The sequence below is a fragment of the Lytechinus variegatus genome, chromosome 11 (assembly GCF_018143015.1).
Source record: "Lytechinus variegatus isolate NC3 chromosome 11, Lvar_3.0, whole genome shotgun sequence".
In the NCBI taxonomy this organism is placed as follows: domain Eukaryota; kingdom Metazoa; phylum Echinodermata; class Echinoidea; order Temnopleuroida; family Toxopneustidae; genus Lytechinus; species Lytechinus variegatus.
Genome location: NC_054750.1, coordinates 24692357 through 24714345, shown reverse-complemented (window position 1 = coordinate 24714345; position 21989 = coordinate 24692357). Strand labels below are relative to the sequence as shown.

At 36.2% G+C, this 21989-nt stretch overlaps 1 protein-coding gene across 1 annotated transcript in view; it reads right to left on the bottom strand.

The window, feature by feature from the left end:
• Nucleotides 1-460: 460 nt before the first annotated feature.
• Nucleotides 461-21989, bottom strand: part of LOC121423798 — a 65140-nt gene continuing 43611 nt past the window's right edge. Inside the window, exons 20-24 of the mRNA XM_041619284.1 lie at nucleotides 21297-21409; nucleotides 20472-20755; nucleotides 5973-6039; nucleotides 4716-4974; nucleotides 461-2646 (exon numbers count right to left, since the gene is read on the bottom strand). Of these exons, the coding sequence (XP_041475218.1) occupies nucleotides 2194-2646; nucleotides 4716-4974; nucleotides 5973-6039; nucleotides 20472-20755; nucleotides 21297-21409 (1176 nt within the window). The 3' untranslated portion in view covers nucleotides 461-2193. The remainder of the gene's footprint in view (nucleotides 2647-4715; nucleotides 4975-5972; nucleotides 6040-20471; nucleotides 20756-21296; nucleotides 21410-21989) is intronic.

The window sequence follows — 21989 nt, the reverse complement described above, 5'->3', positions numbered from 1 at the left end:
TGTACCACTTAGAAAATTTGTTTTATTCTCTCATGCATTCAATATATATTTGCAGTGATATCCACTAAAACTTGTGATTATTTTTTGATAAAACATCGATCGTTCGTAGTTTCGCATGGGCAGCAAAGCCAACATTAGAAAACAGAAATCAGGTACAAAAAAATAAACAAACAAACCTGTTCTATTTCTCCCATTTTTTTGCTATTTTAGGAACAATGACTTTATGGTTAGGTAAATTATAAATTGAAAGTGCTATTTGTTTAATCAATATATTGTATTCATATCATCATCGTTATTGTCTGGAACACCTGAAACGAGCACTATGGTAGAATAATTAATCATCATGATGTTATTGTCGAATTCGTATGCGATGAACATATCATGGCCATGTCTTGGGCTGCGTTACTTTGTTGATGACTGGCTGACACATAAACTGCAAGCAATGCATGAAAAATCTGAGTATTTTAGCAATTTAATCAGGAGTGATTGGTTAGTAGGCCTAATGCAACCACCACTGATCATATAATCTTGTATACACATTTATCTGCGTACAAAGTATGACAAACAAAAGTCTTGGGTAGAAAACAATATAAATGTAGCAACAATATCTATGGGGCGGATAATAGTGACCCACCATGTAACACAATAAAATGAGGACTATTACAGCAGCATATTCAAGAATAATAATTTTGCATAGTTTAAAACAAATCATTCTTTCGAAAAACAACATAAGCTGAATTCCTGATTCTTAAACTGGAAGCAATGCATGGCAATTCTGAGTATTTTCGTGTTAAAATCCGGAGTGATTGGCCATAGTAACGCAACCATGGCTGACCAATCATAAAATAGCGTACAAATTTTTCTGCGTACTATTTATGACCACAAATAAGTCTGGAGTAGAAAACAATATGAATTTATCCACCATATTTATGCGGATAATTACACCGATCCAACATGTAATACAATAACAATAAGTTTATTCCAGCAGCATAACACATGAACAATAAATTTTGCATACTTTAAAACAATTATTCTTTCGAGAAACGACCTGATTAGCTGAATTCCTGATTCATAACCTTGAATAAATACGTCAAAATTCTGAGTATTTTAGTGATAGAATAATGAGTGATTGGCTATACTTTAATAATGCAAGTATCACTGATCAATAATGTAATGTACAAATTTATCCGCGTACAATGTATGACAACAAATAAGTCTATTGTAGAAAACAACATGAATTTAGCAACGATATCTTTGCAGACGACTACAATTATCCAGCAATGTAATACAATAAAAAGAAGTTTCTTACAGCAGCATTTAGAAAAACAATAATTCTGCATACTTAAAAACAAATTATTCTTTCGAGAAACAACCTGATCAGCTGTATTTTATAGCTGAGTAATTCACCTCAAATATGAACAATACACTGTATACATGAAATAGAAATCCGTTAAGACACAATTATATCAAGAACTGAAGAACATTGTATTGTGTTTACGTCCTGCATCGCAGCAGTCATTATTTGGAAAGCTGTGATACGAATCATAATACTAATCATTGCATATCCCAAAGAAAAACATGTATCTCCTTTCCAAGTAATACACCTCAATATAGCAGGCATGACAATAGCTGTATTTCATTCTGAAATAAAAAACGATTTTCATCCCTACACCAAACATACAAATATGTACGCCATTTAACACACAATCACACACACACGCACACATACCTCACATAAATTGTTCTTATCTACTGGATTATCGGTATCCGTAAAAGGCCACAGAACAATTTGAAGGGGTGGGGGAGGGGGCTGCAGCATCATAATCACATTTTACATTTTTGCGGTACCGAAAAAAAAAGTGTAAAAGGAGGTTAGGACAGCCCCCCCCCTGCCCGATCCCTTGGCCTCTGTAATATGAGAAACCATGCTTGCTATGAAAATAACTTATGAAAGTAGTTAAGCAAAATCTCTTTTATAAGTCGGCAGTGTTATAGATAAGCAATTAAAGTATCTCTGATTAGTCAATTTGATAGTTGTAAAGGAAGAATGTCGAATGGCGGCGGTGCACTTTCAACATTCATCCTGGTTATTACCAGACTCAACAGTAGAAGCAACTCGTTGCTGACATCGTTGAAGCGGTGTCAGCACCTTTAGCTGATCTAACCATAGGTCTTACTTATCATGTCTAAGCACTACTGAGTGCCCTCCTCCCGGGTCTCTTGGGCCGGGTCACCAACGTGGACACTGACCATCCCAGCATCAGTTGCATCGCTTTCTTTGTTCTTCTGCCCCTCTTTAGAACTCTGGACATCATTGTCAAGCGGTGGAGCAACGTCTTCCGCAATCTGCCATACTTCATATGTTGGGTTTTGCAGACATACAGGGTCCGCTTTATTTGTAGGCAATGTGTAATTACCAGATGAACCCGGAGACAACAATCCAATCGCGCCGCCCATGACACCAGCTGATGTGCTGGATGGGTTTAGTGAGCTTTGAACACCACCAGAAGTAGTGCTGACTTCTCTCTTCTTGTCCAAACAAGTGAGCCCCCATTTCTTGCGGATGTGAGGTTTCCTGACGCAGTAGAGTAGGAAGATGAACAGTCCTTGGAAGGAGTTCAGTACGATAAAGATTGGCTGAGCCACCTGTTAAACAAAATATATAAAATCAATATCATCACAATTTGTCATAGAATCCTGTCATGATTTTTCCATCCAGAATTTTACTAATGCTGCCAGAAATCTTAAGTAGATATAATGTAAATAGGAGAGAGGAAGGGGAGAAGATACGTTCGTAATATCGAATACCGTTGTTTACGTACATGTATATATATATATATATATATATATATATATATATATATATATATATATATATATATAGGCGAAAAATTACAAGACGATTTGACGTTGCTGATAGACCACAATTTTAATCCCCGAGCTTTCGGCCTTAGGCCTTCTTCATGGGTTCTATACAAAAATGAACGAAACAAAATCAATAGTACAGGAGGAGGAACAGATGGACATATACATGTACATATAATACTGATGTGATAAAATACGTAACAATGACGTTTTACGTATACAATATATGCAAATACATATACATACATATACATATTTGCATATATTGTATACGTAAAACGTCATTGTTACGTATTTTATCACATCAGTATTATATGTACATGTATATGTCCATCTGTTCCTCCTCCTGTACTATTGATTTTGTTTCGTTCATTTTTGTATAGAACCCATGAAGAAGGCCTAAGGCCGAAAGCTCGGGGATTAAAATTGTGGTCTATCAGCAACGTCAAATCGTCTTGTAATTTTTCGCCTATAAGTAGTTGGTACAAGACACAGTCGTCATGTTAAAGAGTGGATGCCTGTTTACATTTATATATATATATATATTATTTTTTTTTTTGGGGGGGGTAATTAATTATGCCTACATTGTATAAAATCGAGTCTCTTTGGACCTCAAAAAATCCGTTCGACGTACAAAAGATAAATGACTATCTTGCATAAACTGGCCGCAAAAATAACTTGGACATAGTCGATTATTCGCCTTATTGAAGGTCGACTTATACAGAGTTGACTTCATGTCATATTAGTGAAATAAGGAAAGGTGAAATATTATATAAATCTACCGGGTTTGGGGAAAGTATAGTGGAAACATTATATATTAGATGCTCAAGGTGCTTCAGAGCAGAAAAACATAAGATACTGCATATAATATGTCTGAACAATAATAAGTCAATGTCCATGTATGTCCAAGTGTGTTTTCAGGTTGCCCTCGAAGCTGGTCGCTGAAGTCTGGGTTTTCACTATGTGGAAGAGAAATCCACAGGTCAGGCCCTGCATGAGCAAAGCTCGTTCCCCCCAACTGGAATTTGTAAGAGATAAGACGATGAGGATCGTGATATGCCATGTCATTCATTTTTGGGATGCATGCATGGGTATGTGGTTATGATTTCATGCATCAAGTGCATACATGTATTATACCTCAAACTGTTAAAAAAAGTGTCTTCATGTATAAATCCACAGTGAATTCTGGCCTGTATTTGTATCATTATTTGTAATTTCGATAATTTTTGCAAATTATTTCTATAAAAAAACATAAAAAACATAAAAACAAAGAGTAAAAAATATACATTTTTTTTAACGAAGTATTAAAAAAACACCATTCAAATCACTCTTATACTGATTTTTTTTATTATGCATCTGATCAGAATTCCTCAATTAAAACAATAAGCCGTTCGGAGGCTTTATAGACATAAACCAGATTTTGATTTCAAGGACAAAAATTGGCAAAATTGATTCAAATGAATAACGCATATGTCTTTTAAATTAATCTTTGAAACCCATCATGTTAGTCACTTTCTACCATTGCGTGCCATGTTATTCTCTATAATTGTTTACCATTGTTGTTTAAAACGATTTAAACTGTAAAAAGAAAACAATAACAAACGTTTTTTTTTTATAAAAACTTTTTTATTACAATCCTCGGCGCCATCCTTGCATTAATCGATTTTCCCGGTGGATATATTCTGTCGTGCGCTGTGCCCGAGTGATTGAGTGGTTTTCATCTCTGATGAATTTCTTGTTTCTGATGAAACTATGATCAGTCACTGAAGGTCTCTCGACCAATTACACATTTTCAGTGAGGGATACAAAGACCGACATATAAGTTATAATCTTTGTTACTCTATATTTACCAGACTAAATGATGGAATCAGCAGAAAATAACCTGTGATCCAAGTCAGACCAAGAAGGAGGAGGATACAAATCGCATTCTGGACTCGTTCGATGGTCTCTCGACGTTCAACCTCAGCTTCCCTCTTCACCCGACCAGCGATTTTTGCTGATTTGAACAACTGACGAATGACCAGGACGAAGATGACGATGTTGATGACGAGGATGATAGACATAGGAATCAGGAGACCACCAATTTGAGCCCAGAATTGTAGAAAACACCTGTTTTTGGTAATGATGTATTACATTTTATTATTTGAAGGACCGCAACCCTTTTGTACCTTACTGCAAATCCAATACATGTCTGTATAATGCCAACAATTATTTCAATTAATTGTTCATGCATCAAAGGGACAATTAAGGTAAATGCCATCTTTATACACAATACAAAAATAAGATATCGATTAAGCCTGTCATTCTAACAACAAGTTGTTTAAACCTTTAGGTAATTGTTTAAAGTTTTGAAACAACTTGTTAAAAAAGTTTAAACATTTGTTTACAACATTTAAACAATAGTAGTTGAGTGACGTGCTTAACATTTTAAACAATGTTTTTACATTGTAAAGAGTATATCATTCTTACCAATTTCTTGGTTTTAGTTAAAATAATAATTTTGTGAACTTGCGAATCGCAGCATCTAAATGTTGAAAAATAACGAAAATACCAACATGCTCATGTAGCGCATATCACTGCCAAATGTGTCCTTATACGCCCACTTTGATATTATTACCCTGGCTTTAGCCCCGCAGCCTTTTACAGTGCGGTGGCATTTCAAGGAATAAATTCCTGCCAGGTTCCCATTTTCCTCACCTGGGTTGAGTGCAGCACAACTGTGAATTTCTTGCTGAAGAGAGAAATTACGCAATGGCTGGGATTTGAACCCACGACCCTCTGTTTCAAAGTAAGAAGACTAATCCATTGGGTTACAAAATTCCCTTTTTTAATTTTCTAAACATTACTAGTGTAGTAGGTTTCATGGTACACTATGTAACTTTCTTGGGAAAGTGTTCCCAATCTCGACGTTTCAACAAATGTATTCTTGTCGTCTTCAATTCATTCTTATGAAGATGACAAGAACACACTTGTCAAAAGGTCGAGATTGGGTGGTCCTTTTCAGGACCAACACTTGCCAAAGAAAGATACATGGTGTACCGTGAAACCTACTACATTATTCTTCTTCTCCATTGAAACCTTCAGAAGTTCTAAACATTACTACTTACAGGTCATCATGGGCATATGAGCCTCTGGCAATAACTCCTGTGAGAAGCACAATGAGTGCAGGAACTCCTAGAAGCAAAGATATACCCAATAAGACGTTTTATAAAAAATGTATTTTGTATATCGATGAGCAATAACTTGTAACATTTGATTTTTCGTTCCGTGCTACAGACTAAACTTATATGCTTTGGTACAATGTAATATGAATATTCGCTGGCTATAAATGTTGGTATTAAATAGTATTATAGGTCCCCTATTCAAGATTGCAAACCAGCGTTTCAGAGCCTATTAGGGGATTTTAAGTGATTTTCTTTTCTTTTAAAAATGCATACTTTTGAAGAAAAAATCCCGTAATTCTTAAGTTGTCCTGTGGAGCATGAAGACTTGAGGTTCATGATGTGTTTTGATTTGTCATTGTCCCAGTATTTGTTGCTCCCATTTTTATTTGGATATTTGCAGCATGACTCAGTGCACAATCTGCAGATGACTGCAGGATCTTAGTGGATGATTAAATTAAATGGTTAAATAATATGTGTATAAACATACCCTCACTCAAACTATTTCAACATACACAGAATCAACACCAACACGCGTCAATTATCCCTGAAACACATTGTCATCCCTTGCGCAAGAAAAAAAAAATTTCACGGTTGTCCTTATTCATGATCGATGTTTATATTTTAACTAACTGTCTGTGAGTGTGTGTGTCGTGTGTAGGTGGGTGGAAGCTTAGTTTTGTTGAGGAGTGTAAATGTGTACTCATGCGTGCACTGGTGTGGATGTGATAGGGTGTGTGGGTGTGCATGTGTGTGAGAGTATATGTGGGTTTGGGGCTGTGGGTGGTGAGGGTGTGTATATGGTTTGTGTAAATGAAGGTTTTTGTGGGTATGGGCCTGTGAGCATGTACAAAGTAATACACTCTAATTTTCTAATTCTTACCGACCCGCTTGGCGTGACTGAGATTTTGCTGTCTTCTAAAGATTGTTATTCACCCATGCGTGTAATTATCCAAATAATTCTAGGAGGTTGACCCTATTGTGATATATCATGAAACACAGGACTACCTTGCTCCTAATCTTCACAAGACAACTTCAAAATTATTCATTGACATTATGCATATTAAAAATATATACAAAAATCACGCAATTTCCTGGCAAACGTTCTGAGTGTGCTATCACACAGTCATGATTGGGTGTAGATCGGCACACTGACATGACCACCATATTATGCTGCATGCACAGCGATCGGTGAAAGAAAAAATAGATCATAAGGGGAAATTCGGCAACAATTGGTAGATAACGTAGGCTTTGATTTGCGGGTATAACCTACATGTAGTGGAATTACCAGTAATTACGCTATAAGCAACAGACAGTGGGAATAATGTAAGTGATGGCCTTCGTACCATGCATATCCCAACTGTAGTAAAGGTATAGTAAAGCATCAGGGTACTAATGGATAATTCGTTTTTCATATCCGTTCAGCGTACAGCGAAAACGGAAAATCAGTACGTGGTTCGGTCTTTGAAAACAAAAAACGAAATCACAGCGTGAAAACCCGTGCTGTGATTTCGTTTTTGTTGCTCAAAAACAGAATATTGAAATCAGAAATGTTTTCGGCTCTCTCTGATTTCTCATTTTATATTTGTGTTTTTATGTATCAAAAACGAAACCAGAACACGATTTTCGCTCTGTGACTTGTGTTTTCATGCATCAAAAACAAAATCAGAACACGCTCTCCGCTCCGTGATTCCGTTTGTAAAAACGAAAACAGCGAAGACGAGATCAGAGACTCCCTTTTCCAGTCCCTGCAACGTGATTTCGTTTTTCGTACAACCTCCAACCACTGATCTCTCCCCTAACTGGATATGCGGGGATGGTCCTTTGTTTGAAGCCTGCGAGTTCTATTGTCCGCCATACCAGTTCCCCCAAAAGGAACGTGATCGCTCTGGAATTAGCATATGCATTGTGAGCGATATACGCTAGCTGTCTGCACACTGAAGCTCTTGCTTTTTATACAAAACTTCATATATTTAAGGTGCCAGAATTCGCAATTTTCTTGAAACCATGGTACTTTCCCAGTTCATTTCGGAAACATAATTTTGAAGGGGTTGGTGTTTTTCTCGAGATCACCTAAGGAAGAATTGATGAAATCTTTGACTTGTATTTTGGAGGTTTGCCAAATAACCCCTTACGATCGATAGGGCGAGGATTTTCTAGGTTATGCAGGCTTATAACACTGGGCTTGAAACCCCCTTTAATTTAAGTCCATCCCACCCCCCCCCCCAAAAAAAAAAAATCAAACAAGTGTAACACCGAAAAATTCATCGCTTATAAGTAAAACTTAAAAAAAAACTTTCATATTTTACTTCTGATTTTGATTAAATTTTGAGCATTATTGTGTGGTTTTTCTCTCTATTCTAATAATCGTTTCCGTGAGGTGGACTCGCCCTTTAAAGGACAAGTCCACCACAACACAAACCGTTGATTTGAATAAAAAGAGAAAAATTCAACAAGCATAACACTGAAAATTTCATCAAAATCGGATGTAATATGAAAGTTATGGCATTTTAAAGTTTCGCTTCATTTCACTTAACAGTTATATGCACATCTCGGTTGGTATTCCATTATTTTAACATTTTGTGCTTCAGGCAAGGAGATCCTATAATCGTCAAATTCGTAAAATTGAAATATTGTATAGTTCAAACTATAAGAAACAAAAGAAATAGTGAATAATATCATCGACTCTCTCATTTGAATGTAACTGGCTTGTTTATATCACAATCTTTTTTTAAATAAGCGAAACTTTGAAATGTCATAACTTTCTTATTTTACATCCGATTTTAATGAAATTTTCAGCATTGTGCTTGTCTGATTTTTCTCTATTGATTCAAATCAATATTTTTCTGAGTTGGACTTGACCTTCTCTCCTTCTGTCACATCGATCGACCCTCTTCAATTATCCTCTACCCAGTTTGTTCATATAGGCAGCGGAAGCGGGGGGGTCATATCCCCCTATATTTTAGGTGGGGGATAGACCCCCAAAATTTATGTTGACAACTTTTTTTTGTTCTTTTTGCTAACCTTGTTATTTTTTTTTCCTGCATCCCCCCTAAATTCAGGTGGACCCCCCTTAAATTATTGTGGTCCGCCCTAAAATCCTGGTTGATTTCCTTTTTTGATGCTTGTCAGATTATTTCTTTTGTTTTTCATCCCTCCCTAAATTTTGGGTTGATAACCTTTTTTTTTTGCTTGTCAGGTTATTTTTCTTGCATCACCCCCTAAATTTCTGGTTGATATAACCCCCCTTTTTTTGCTCCACCGAGACATTTTTTTCTTTGAAGACATTCGGCATCTCAAAATAAGTTCTGTGAAATTTCTGAAGTCTGTAAATCCGTCTCAGTAGCTTAATGTCTTTTTTACATACTTTTCTTTAAAAAATGAGTTCTTGGAAAAAATAATTCGATCTATTGTTGACAGAGAAATATCACAAATTTACATGCCACAAGTTACATAAGCCCCCTAAAGTCCTATCCTACCGTACATGTACCTCTAGCTTGTAAATTTTATTGTCCTTTCACAAATATAAGATAAAATAATTTTCAGAATACCTAATCGTAGATCCAGTCCTTGTCCCCAAAATCAGTCTATTTCGGTCAGGATCTATGCTTCGCAATTTTTTTTTAACTCCTCCGAAACGGCAGATTTTCAGTTTTAACTCAAGTCAATTAAATTTCAGAATACAGGCTACACGGTCAGTATTTTCGTGTCTCGTGATATTCTTCTGTAACTTGGTGACATTTGTGAATATAATATTAAACTGAATATTTATTTGAATCATGGTTTAAATTCATGACGCTTCCAGAGAAATCACAACAATCGATAACCCCCCCCCCCCTGGAGTTTTAAAGTTTTGGAAACTTGCTCTGGTAATTTAGAAATACCACACATGTATTTGAGCACATGGGACTACATAAAGTCTACAACTATGCAGTTCACCAGCTTGTCTTATCTGTGAAAAGTAATCCCATTTTCTCTGTTTCCACGGTCGTCACGATAATTGCAATTATACGTGGCACAGGACGACATCTTAAACTTTGTATTAGGTATAAATTCACATTGAAAAGTGCTGTTATAAGAGTTGATCTAGTAAGTATAATTAAGAATTGACACTATTGCCGTGTACCAGACTACACTCCGATTTTGGCTCTTTTGGGGGAACTCGGCGTGCGGAGGTACCAACTTCCGGTGCTTCAACACGGAATAGGCCAATCAGCGTTATTGTTCCCATCCAGATAGGGGAGAGATCAGTGCCTCCAACCTACAGGCATATTAAAGAGCGCCCTCCAGGAGGTGAGGCAAGTTTCAATGGAGGTTTTAATAAACTGTACCGCACATATTATGTTGAAGCCAGTTTAAAAGGAGGTGAGGCAAGTTTCAATGGAGGTTTTTATAACTGTACTCTAAATTATGTTGAAGCCAATTTAAATGGAGGTGAGGCATGCAGGTTTCAATGAAGCTCAGTTATTTAAAAAGAATCAACTGTACCACACATTATGGTGAAGCCACTTTAAAAGGAGGTGAGGCAAGTTTCAATGGAGATTTTTATAACTGTACTCTAAATTATGGTGAAACCAATTTTAAAGGTGAGGCAAGTTTTAAAGGAAGTTCTTTCTAACCGTACTCCAAATTATGGTGTAGCCAAGTTAAAAGGAGCTAGGTGAAGCAAGTTCCAATGGAGTTTGTTATAACTGTACTACAAATGATGGTGAAGCCAATTTAAAAGGAGGTGAGGCAAGTTTCAATGGAGGTTTTTAAAAAGAATATATTGTACTGCACATGATGGTGAATCCAGTTTAAATGGAGGTGAGGCAGGTTTCAATGGAGGTTTTTAAAAAGAAAAAACTGTAACGGTATTATGGTGAAACCAATTTTAAAGGAGGTGAGGCAAGTTTTAAAGGAAGTTTTTTATAACCGTACTCCAAATTATGGTGAAGCCAATTGAAAAGGAGGTGAGGAAAGTTTCAATGTGTAGGTTTCTTAAAAGGAATAAACTGTACCACACATTATGGTGCAGACAGTTTAAAAGGAGGTGAGGCAAGTTTCAATGGAGGTTTTTTAAAAAGAATAAACTGTACCACACAAATTCTGTTGAAGCCAGTTTTAAAGGAGGTGAGGCAAGTTTCAATGGAGGTTTTTATAATTGTACTCTAAATTATGGTGAAGCCAATTTAAATGGAGGTGAGGCAGGTTTCAATGGAGCTCAGTTTTTTAAAAAGAATCAACTGTACCACACATTATGGTGAAGCCACTTTAAAAGGAGGTGAGGCAAGTTTCAATGGAGATTTTTATAACTGTACTCTAAATTATGGTGAAACCAATTTTAAAGGAGGTGAGGCAAGTTTTAAAGGAAGTTCTTTCTAACCGTACTCCAAATTATGGTGTAGTCAAGTTAAAAGGAGGTGAGGCAAGTTCCAATGGAGTTTGTTATAACTGTACTACAAATTCTGTTGAAGCCAGTTTTAAAGGAGGTGAGGCAAGTTTCAATGGAGGTTTTTATAATTGTACTCTAAATTATGGTGAAGCCAATTTAAATGGAGGTGAGGCAGGTTTCAATGGAGCTCAGTTTTTTTAAAAAGAATAAACTGTACCACACATTATGGTGAAGCCACTTTAAAAGGAGGTGAGGCAAGTTTTAAAGGAAGTTCTTTCTAACCGTACTCCAAATTATGGTGTAGCCAAGTTAAAAGGAGGTGAGGCAAGTTTCAATGGAGGTTTTTTAAAAAGAATAAACTGTACCACACATTATGGTGGTCGAAGCCAGTTTAAAAGGAGGTGAGGCTAGTTTCAATGGAGTTTTTTTTTTTTAAAGAATAAACTGTACCACACATGTTATGTTGAAGCCAGTTTAAAAGGAAGTGAGGCAAGTTTCAATGGAGGTTTTGAAAAAGAATGAATTGTACTACACATGATGGTGAAGCCAGTTTAAATGGAGGTGAGGCAGGTTTCAATGGAGGTTTTTTAAAAAGAACAAATTATGGTGTAGCCAATTTAAAAGGAGGTGAGGCAAGTTTCAATGGAGGTTTTTATAACTGTACTCTAAATTATGTTGAAGCCAATTTAAAAGGAGGTGAGGCAATTTCAATGGAGGTTTTCTTTTAATAGAATTAAATGTATTACACATTATGGTGAAGCCAGTTTAAATGAAGGCGAGGCAAGTTTCAATTAATGGAGGTTTTTTAAAAAGAATAAACTGTACCGGTATTATGGTGAAACCAATTTTAAAGGAGGTGAGGCAAGTTTTAAAGGAAGTTTTTTATAACCTTACTACAAATGATGGTGAAGCCAATTGAAAAGGAGGTGAGGCAAGTTTCAATGTAGGTTTTTGAAAAGAATAATTTATGGTGAAGCCAGTTTGAAAGGAGGTGAGGCAAGTTTCAATGGAGATTTTTAAAAAGAAAAAACTGTACTGGTATTATTTAAAGGAGGTGAGGCAAGTTTTAAAGGAAGTTCTTTATAACCGTACTCCAAATTATGGTGAAGCCAATTTAAAAGGAGGTGAGGCAAGTTTCAATGGACACACTTGAAAAGGCCATCTTGTAGCTTCTTGTCAACTTCTTGATTCACAATCACGCACGTGGTAGTATAAAAAAATGCCTGCACTGTATGTACTGACTCGATGCAAGCGCTGCGTTCACGTGTATAATTATCGTGAAGGGTGCTCTTTAATATTGCCTGTAGCTCATACAAAAAAACAAATCATGGTGCAGAAAGTGGAACCTCCATTGAAACTTGCCTCACCTCCTTTTAAACTGTCTGCACCATAATGTGTGGTACAGTTTATTCCTTTTAAGAAACGTACATTGAAACTTTCCTCACCTCCTTTTCAATTGGCTTCACACTCATGTGTAGTACAGTTATAAAAAAAACTCCATTGGCACTTGCCTCACCTCCTTTTAAATTGGCTACACCATAATTTGGAGTACGGTTATAAAAAACTTCCTTTAAAACTTGCCTCACCTCCATTCAAATTGGCTTCACCATAATTTAGAGTATGTTATAAAAACCTCCATTGAAACTTGCCTCGCCTCCATTTAAACTGGTGCCGCTTCACCATAATGTGTAGTACAGTTTATTCGAAAAAACCTCCATTGAAACTTGCCTCACCTCCATTCAAACTGGCTTCACCATAATGTGTGGTACAGTTTATTCTTTTTAAAAACCTCCATTGAAACTTTCCTCACCTCTTTTCAAACTGGCTTTACCATAATGTGTGGTACAGTTTATTTTATTCTTTTTAGAAAACCTCCATTGAAACTTGAATTACCTTCATTCAAATTGGCTTCACCATAATTTAGATTACAGTTAACCTCAATTGAAACTTGCCTAGCTCGCCTCCTTTTAAACTGGCTTCACTATAATGTGTAGTACAGTTTATTCTTTTGAAAAAAACTCCATTGAAACTTGCCTCACCTCCTTTTAAAGTGGCTTCACCATAATGTGTGGTACTAGCCTATTATTTTTGAAAAACTGAGCTCCATTGAAACCTGCCTCACCTCCATTTAAATCGGCTTCACCATAATTTAGAGTACAATTATAAAAACCTCCATTGAAACTTGCCTCACCTCCTTTAAAACTGGGTTAAACATAATATGTGTGGTACAGTTTATTCTTTTTAAAAAAACCTCCATTGAAACTTGCCTCACCTCCTTTAAAACTGGCTTCACTATAATGTGTGGTATAGTTTATTCTTTAAAAAAAAACCCTCCATTGAAACCTGCCTCACCTTCATTTAAATTGGCTTCACCATAATTTGTGGTACATGCAGTTTATTCTTTTTAAAAAACCTCCATTGAAACTTGCCTCACCTCCTTTCAAACTGGCTTCACCATAATTTAGAGTACAATTATAAAAACCTCCATTGAAACTTGCCTCACCTCCTTTAAAACTGGGTTAAACATAATATGTGTGGTACAGTTTATTCTTTTTAAAAAAACCTCCATTGAAACTTGCCTCACCTCCTTTAAAACTGGCTTCACTATAATGTGTGGTATAGTTTATTCTTTAAAAAAAACCCTCCATTGAAACCTGCCTCACCTTCATTTAAACTGGCTTCAACATAATATGTGTGGTACAGTTTATTCTTTTTAAAAACCTCCATTGAAACTTGCCTCACCTCCTTTCAAACTGGCTTCACCATAATGTGCAGTTTATTCTATTTAAAAAAACCTCGATCCATTGAAACTTGCCTTAGCTGCATTTAAACTGGCTTCACCATAATGTGTACAGTTTATTCTTTTGAAAAAACCTCCATTGAAACTAATTGCCTCAATTCCTTTTATGGCTTCATCATAATGTGTGATACAGTTTATTCTTTTAAAAAAAACTCCATTGAAACTTGCCTCACCTCCTTTTAAACTGGCTTCACCATAATGTGTGGTACAGTTTATTCTTTTTAAAAAACCTCCATTGAAACTTGCCTCACCTCCTTTTAAACTGGCTTCACCATAATGTGTAGTACAGTTTATTCTTTTGAAAAAAACTCCATTGAAACTTGCCTCACCTCCTTTTAAAGTGGCTTCACCATAATGTGTGGTACAGCCTATTCTTTTTGAAAAACTGAGCTCCATTGAAACCTGCCTCACCTCCATTTAAATCAGCTTCACCATAATTTAGAGTACAATTATAAAAACCTCCATTGAAACTTGCCTCACCTCTTTTAAAACTGGGTTAAACATAATATGTGTGGTACAGTTTATTCTTTTTAAAAAAACCTCCATTGAAACTTGCCTCACCTCCTTTAAAACTGGCTTCACTATAATGTGTGGTATAGTTTATTCTTTAAAAAAAAAACCCTCCATTGAAACCTGCCTCACCTTCATTTAAATTGGCTTCACCATAATTTGTGGTACATGCAGTTTATTCTTTTTAAAAAACCTCCATTGAAACTTGCCTCACCTCCTTTCAAACTGGCTTCACCATAATTTAGAGTACAATTATAAAAACCTCCATTGAAACTTGCCTCACCTCCTTTAAAACTGGGTTAAACATAATATGTGTGGTACAGTTTATTCTTTTTAAAAAAAACTCCATTGAAACTTGCCTCACCTCCTTTTAAACTGGCTTCACCATAATGTGTGGTACAGTTTATTCTTTTTAAAAAACCTCCATTGAAACTTGCCTCACCTCCTTTTAAACTGGCTTCACCATAATGTGTGGTACAGTTTATTCTTTTTAAAAAACCTCCATTGAAACTTGCCTCACCTCCTTTCAAACTGGCTTCACCATAATGTGTGGTACAGTTTATTCTTTTTAAAAAACCTCCATTGAAACTTGCCTCACCTCCTTTCAAACTGGCTTCACCATAATGTGTGGTACATGCAGTTTATTCTTTTTAAAAAACCTCCATTGAAACTTGCCTCACCTCCATTCAAATTGGCTTCACCATAATGTGTGGTACAGTTTATTCTTTTTAAAAACCTCCATTGAAACTTTCCTCACCTCTTTTCAAACTGGCTTTACCATAATGTGTGGTACAGTTTATTTTATTCTTTTTAGAAAACCTCCATTGAAACTTGCCTTACCTCCATTCAAATTGGCTTCACCATAATTTAGAGTACAGTTAACCTCAATTGAAACTTGCCTAGCTCGCCTCCTTTTAAACTGGCTTCACTATAATGTGTAGTACAGTTTATTCTTTTGAAAAAAACTCCATTGAAACTTGCCTCACCTCCTTTTAAAGTGGCTTCACCATAATGTGTGGTACTAGCCTATTATTTTTGAAAAACTGAGCTCCATTGAAACCTGCCTCACCTCCATTTAAATCGGCTTCACCATAATTTAGAGTACAATTATAAAAACCTCCATTGAAACTTGCCTCACCTCCTTTAAAACTGGGTTAAACATAATATGTGTGGTACAGTTTATTCTTTTTAAAAAAACCTCCATTGAAACTTGCCTCACCTCCTTTAAAACTGGCTTCACTATAATGTGTGGTATAGTTTATTCTTTAAAAAAAAACCCTCCATTGAAACCTGCCTCACCTTCATTTAAATTGGCTTCACCATAATTTGTGGTACATGCAGTTTATTCTTTTTAAAAAACCTCCATTGAAACTTGCCTCACCTCCTTTCAAACTGGCTTCACCATAATTTAGAGTACAATTATAAAAACCTCCATTGAAACTTGCCTCACCTCCTTTAAAACTGGGTTAAACATAATATGTGTGGTACAGTTTATTCTTTTTAAAAAAACCTCCATTGAAACTTGCCTCACCTCCTTTAAAACTGGCTTCACTATAATGTGTGGTATAGTTTATTCTTTAAAAAAAACCCTCCATTGAAACCTGCCTCACCTTCATTTAAACTGGCTTCAACATAATATGTGTGGTACAGTTTATTCTTTTTAAAAAACCTCCATTGAAACTTGCCTCACCTCCTTTCAAACTGGCTTCACCATAATGTGCAGTTTATTCTATTTAAAAAAACCTCGATCCATTGAAACTTGCCTTAGCTGCATTTAAACTGGCTTCACCATAATGTGTACAGTTTATTCTTTTGAAAAAACCTCCATTGAAACTAATTGCCTCAATTCCTTTTATGGCTTCATCATAATGTGTGATACAGTTTATTCTTTTAAAAAAAACTCCATTGAAACTTGCCTCACCTCCTTTTAAACTGGCTTCACCATAATGTGTGGTACAGTTTATTCTTTTTAAAAAACCTCCATTGAAACTTGCCTCACCTCCTTTTAAACTGGCTTCACCATAATGTGTAGTACAGTTTATTCTTTTGAAAAAAACTCCATTGAAACTTGCCTCACCTCCTTTTAAAGTGGCTTCACCATAATGTGTGGTACAGCCTATTCTTTTTGAAAAACTGAGCTCCATTGAAACCTGCCTCACCTCCATTTAAATCAGCTTCACCATAATTTAGAGTACAATTATAAAAACCTCCATTGAAACTTGCCTCACCTCTTTTAAAACTGGGTTAAACATAATATGTGTGGTACAGTTTATTCTTTTTAAAAAAACCTCCATTGAAACTTGCCTCACCTCCTTTAAAACTGGCTTCACTATAATGTGTGGTATAGTTTATTCTTTAAAAAAAAACCCTCCATTGAAACCTGCCTCACCTTCATTTAAATTGGCTTCACCATAATTTGTGGTACATGCAGTTTATTCTTTTTAAAAAACCTCCATTGAAACTTGCCTCACCTCCTTTCAAACTGGCTTCACCATAATTTAGAGTACAATTATAAAAACCTCCATTGAAACTTGCCTCACCTCCTTTAAAACTGGGTTAAACATAATATGTGTGGTACAGTTTATTCTTTTTAAAAAAAAACTCCATTGAAACTTGCCTCACCTCCTTTTAAACTGGCTTCACCATAATGTGTGGTACAGTTTATTCTTTTTAAAAAACCTCCATTGAAACTTGCCTCACCTCCTTTTAAACTGGCTTCACCATAATGTGTGGTACAGTTTATTCTTTTTAAAAAACCTCCATTGAAACTTGCCTCACCTCCTTTCAAACTGGCTTCACCATAATGTGTGGTACAGTTTATTCTTTTTAAAAAACCTCCATTGAAACTTGCCTCACCTCCTTTCAAACTGGCTTCACCATAATGTGTGGTACATGCAGTTTATTCTTTTTAAAAAACCTCCATTGAAACTTGCCTCACCTCCATTCAAATTGGCTTCACCATAATTTAGAGTATGTTATAAAAACCTCCATTGAAACTTGCCTCGCCTCCATTTAAACTGGTGCCGCTTCACCATAATGTGTAGTACAGTTTATTCGAAAAAACCTCCATTGAAACTTGCCTCACCTCCATTCAAACTGGCTTCACCATAATGTGTGGTACAGTTTATTCTTTTTAAAAACCTCCATTGAAACTTTCCTCACCTCTTTTCAAACTGGCTTTACCATAATGTGTGGTACAGTTTATTTTATTCTTTTTAGAAAACCTCCATTGAAACTTGCCTTACCTCCATTCAAATTGGCTTCACCATAATTTAGAGTACAGTTAACCTCCATTTAAACTTGCCTAGCTCGCCTCCTTTTAAACTGGCTTCACTATAATGTGTAGTACAGTTTATTCTTTTGAAAAAAACTCCATTGAAACTTGCCTCACCTCCTTTTAAAGTGGCTTCACCATAATGTGTGGTACAGCTTATTCTTTTTGAAAAACTGAGCTCCATTGAAACCTGCCTCACCTCCATTTAAATCGGCTTCACCATAATTTAGAGTACAATTATAAAAACCTCCATTGAAACTTGCCTCACCTCCTTTAAAACTGGGTTAAACATAATATGTGTGGTACAGTTTATTCTTTTTAAAAAAACCTCCATTGAAACTTGCCTCACCTCCTTTAAAACTGGCTTCACTATAATGTGTGGTATAGTTTATTCTTTAAAAAAAAAACCCTCCATTGAAACCTGCCTCACCTTCATTTAAATTGGCTTCACCATAATTTGTGGTACATGCAGTTTATTCTTTTTAAAAAACCTCCATTGAAACTTGCCTCACCTCCTTTCAAACTGGCTTCACCATAATTTAGAGTACAGTAATAAAAACCTCCATTAAAACTTGCCTCAACTCCTTTTAAACTGGCTTCAACATAATATGTGTGGTACAGTTTATTCTTTTTAAAAAACCTCCATTGAAACTTGCCTCACCTCCTTTCAAACTGGCTTCACCATAATGTGCAGTTTATTCTATTTAAAAAACCTCGAAACATTGAAACTTGCCTTAGCTGCATTTAAACTGGCTTCACAATAATGTGTACAGTTTATTCTTTTGAAAAAACCTCCATTGAAACTAATTGCCTCAATTACTTTTATGGCTTCATCATAATGTGTGATACAGTTTATTCTTTTTAAAAAAACTCCATTGAAACTTGCCTCACCTCCTTTTAAACTGGTTTCACCATAATGTGTGGTACAGTTTATTCTTTTTAAAAAACCTCCATTGAAACTTGCCTCACCTTTTAAACTGGCTTCACCATAATGTGTGGTACAGTTTATTCTTTTTAAAAAAACCTCCATTGAAACTTGCCTCACCTCCTTTCAAACTGGCTTCACCATAATGTGTGGTACAGTTTATTCTTTTTAAAAAACCTCCATTGAAACTTGCCTCACCTCCTTTCAAACTGGCTTCACCATAATGTGTGGTACATGCAGTTTATTCTTTTTAAAAAACCTCCATTGAAACTTGCCTCACCTCCTTTCAAACTGGCTTCACCATAATTTGTGGTACATGCAGTTTATTCTTTTTAAAAAACCTCCATTGAAACTTGCCTCACCTCCTTTTAAACTGGCTTCACCATAATGTGTGGTACAGTTTATTCTTTTTAAAAAACCTCCATTGAAACTTGCCTCACCTCCTTTCAAACTGGCTTCACCATAATGTGTGGTACAGTTTATTCTTTTTAAAAAACCTCCATTGAAACTTGCCTCACCTCCTTTCAAACTGGCTTCACCATAATGTGTGGTACATGCAGTTTATTCTTTTTAAAAAACCTCCATTGAAACTTGCCTCACCTCCATTCAAATTGGCTTCACCATAATTTAAAGTATGTTATAAAAACCTCCATTGAAACTTGCCTCGCCTCCATTTAAACTGGTGCCGTTTCACCATAATGTGTAGTACAGTTTATTCGAAAAAACCTCCATTGAAACCTGCCTCACCTCCATTTAAATTGGCTTTACCATAATTTAGAGTACAGTTATAAAAACCTCCATTGAAACTTGCCTAGCTCACCATCTTTTAAACTAGCTGGCTTCACTATAATGTGTAGTAGGCCTACATAGTTTATTATTTTGAAAAAACCTCCATTGAAACTTGCCTCACCTCCTTTTAAACTGGCTTCACCATAATGTGTGGTACAGTTGATTCTTTTTAGATAACTGAGCTTCATTGAAACCTGCATGCCTCACCTCCATTTAAATTGGCTTCAACATAATTTAGAGTACAGTTATAAAAACCTCCATTGAAACTTGCCTCACCTCCTTTTAAACTGGCTTCAACATAATATGTGTGGTACAGTTTATTAAAATCTCCATTGAAACTTGCCTCACCTCCTGGAGGGCGCTCTTTAATATGCCTGTAGGTTGTACGAAAAACGAAATCACGTTGCAGGGACTGGAAAAGGGAGTCTCTGATCTCGTCTTCGCTGCTTTCGTTTTTACAAACGGAATCACGGAGCGGAGAGCGTGTTCTGGTTTTGTTTTTGATACATAAAAACACAAATATAAAATGAGAAATCAGAGAGAGCCCAAAACATTTCTGATTTCCTATTCTGTTTTTGATCAACAAAAACGAAATCACAGCACTGGTTTTCACGCTGTGATTTCGTTTTTTGTTTTCAAAGACCGAACCACGTACTGATTTTCCGTTTTCGCTGTACGCTGAACGGGTATAAAAAACGAATTATCCATTAGTACCCTGATTGTAAAGCTGCCTCACGCTGGTCTTACAAAATAAAAAGAAGTGCTAAACCTACCCCATGCAGCGAGACATGCCTTGATCATGAAGTTCGGGATGTAAGTATTGAATATCTTCACAATGATAAGATATGTATTGTATCCTTCCACTCCCATCCAAGCAATAGAGGAGAGAACGAAGTAGTGTACAAGGGCTGAAAGGAACCCACAAGGTCCTGCTTGAACCTCACGGTAATCTCTGCTCGAATCCAGAGAGATCATGATGACGAACGTTATGTAAAGACACAGTAAGGTTGCGCAAAGACAGATGAAGATCTGGCTGGTCTGTTTCGTCCTCAAATTCCTATCAAGATTGTACCATTGAAACAAAGTTAACGATGATTCGTAATGAACTTTGAATCGAAATGAAATAAAAATCGATTTGTTCATACCACCAAACAAAATATCCATTAAATCATTATATTCCAGGACCTGACCACGGAGGATTATTGTATTGTTACTGGGGATGTGAGTATTGTCGCAACACTCCAGTAACAATGGATAATCCTCCGTGTCTAGGTCCAGACTTATATTGCATCTCACTTGCTACAGCCAACTGTTATGGTGTAAAATTTAGGACAAACTATTTCTTATGTTTCAAATACTGGTCATAATTCACTGATTCAGACACACATCGATGTTTAGGTTCAATGCCTTTGGAATAACATATCATGTGATTGTGATATGCAGGTATTTCATTTTTGATGGCACAGAATGGCGGCGGCATATATTCCATTTCGATGAACATTTGTGTGTTAACAAGCGTTAACTAGGAAAAGTCATAAAGGCAATAGGGGCGCGAATGATATAGCGCCCACCGCCTTTTTTTAAAGTCCGGAACTCACTTGTTCCAAAGATAGGTTGCCAATGTTACAAGGAGACTGAGGATCGAGAGACAGCATCCGATGTAGGTTAGAACGTTGTACACTTCCTCTGGTGAATCCTGTATTCGGATATCCTGTATAACGAAACAAATAACAAAACAAATCCAGCAGTTATGTCATTTTGTGATTGCCACGTTCCACAACATTTGGTGGGAACAAAAGATAAAAGAAATTAATGAAAAAAAGTAAACACGGCAAAGAAAACTGTCATCTCGCAAAGTTTGGGAAATATCGAAATAAGTTGCTATCCTGTTGTTAATCTTGCACTACATTAGCCCGAAAAGGACTTGGATATTTCAGAAATATTGAGGACGGGAGGGGGAGGGGCGTGATGCCCTCAACCCCTTCTGATCTCGGCAGCCGTTCGCGCGATCGCGCCGAATTTTGGCACGCAAATTCTTTACCTAGTATAAAAAATATATAGAGTATGAAAATGAGCCATTTTCGGCATGAAATTTTCTTGTAAAAAGTAAAGTGACGTCGTGATGCTATACCCGTATGTCGCAAATTTGGTTACAAAAGTTGCATGATTATTAAAAAAAGTCATACAAATCTGCGGTGACATCGTTGTGCGTTTCGGAAATATCGCGCGTAGCGTCGAGGGGGGCCATCATGGCCCTCCAGTCCTTTTAGGGTTAATTGAATTCGGAGACA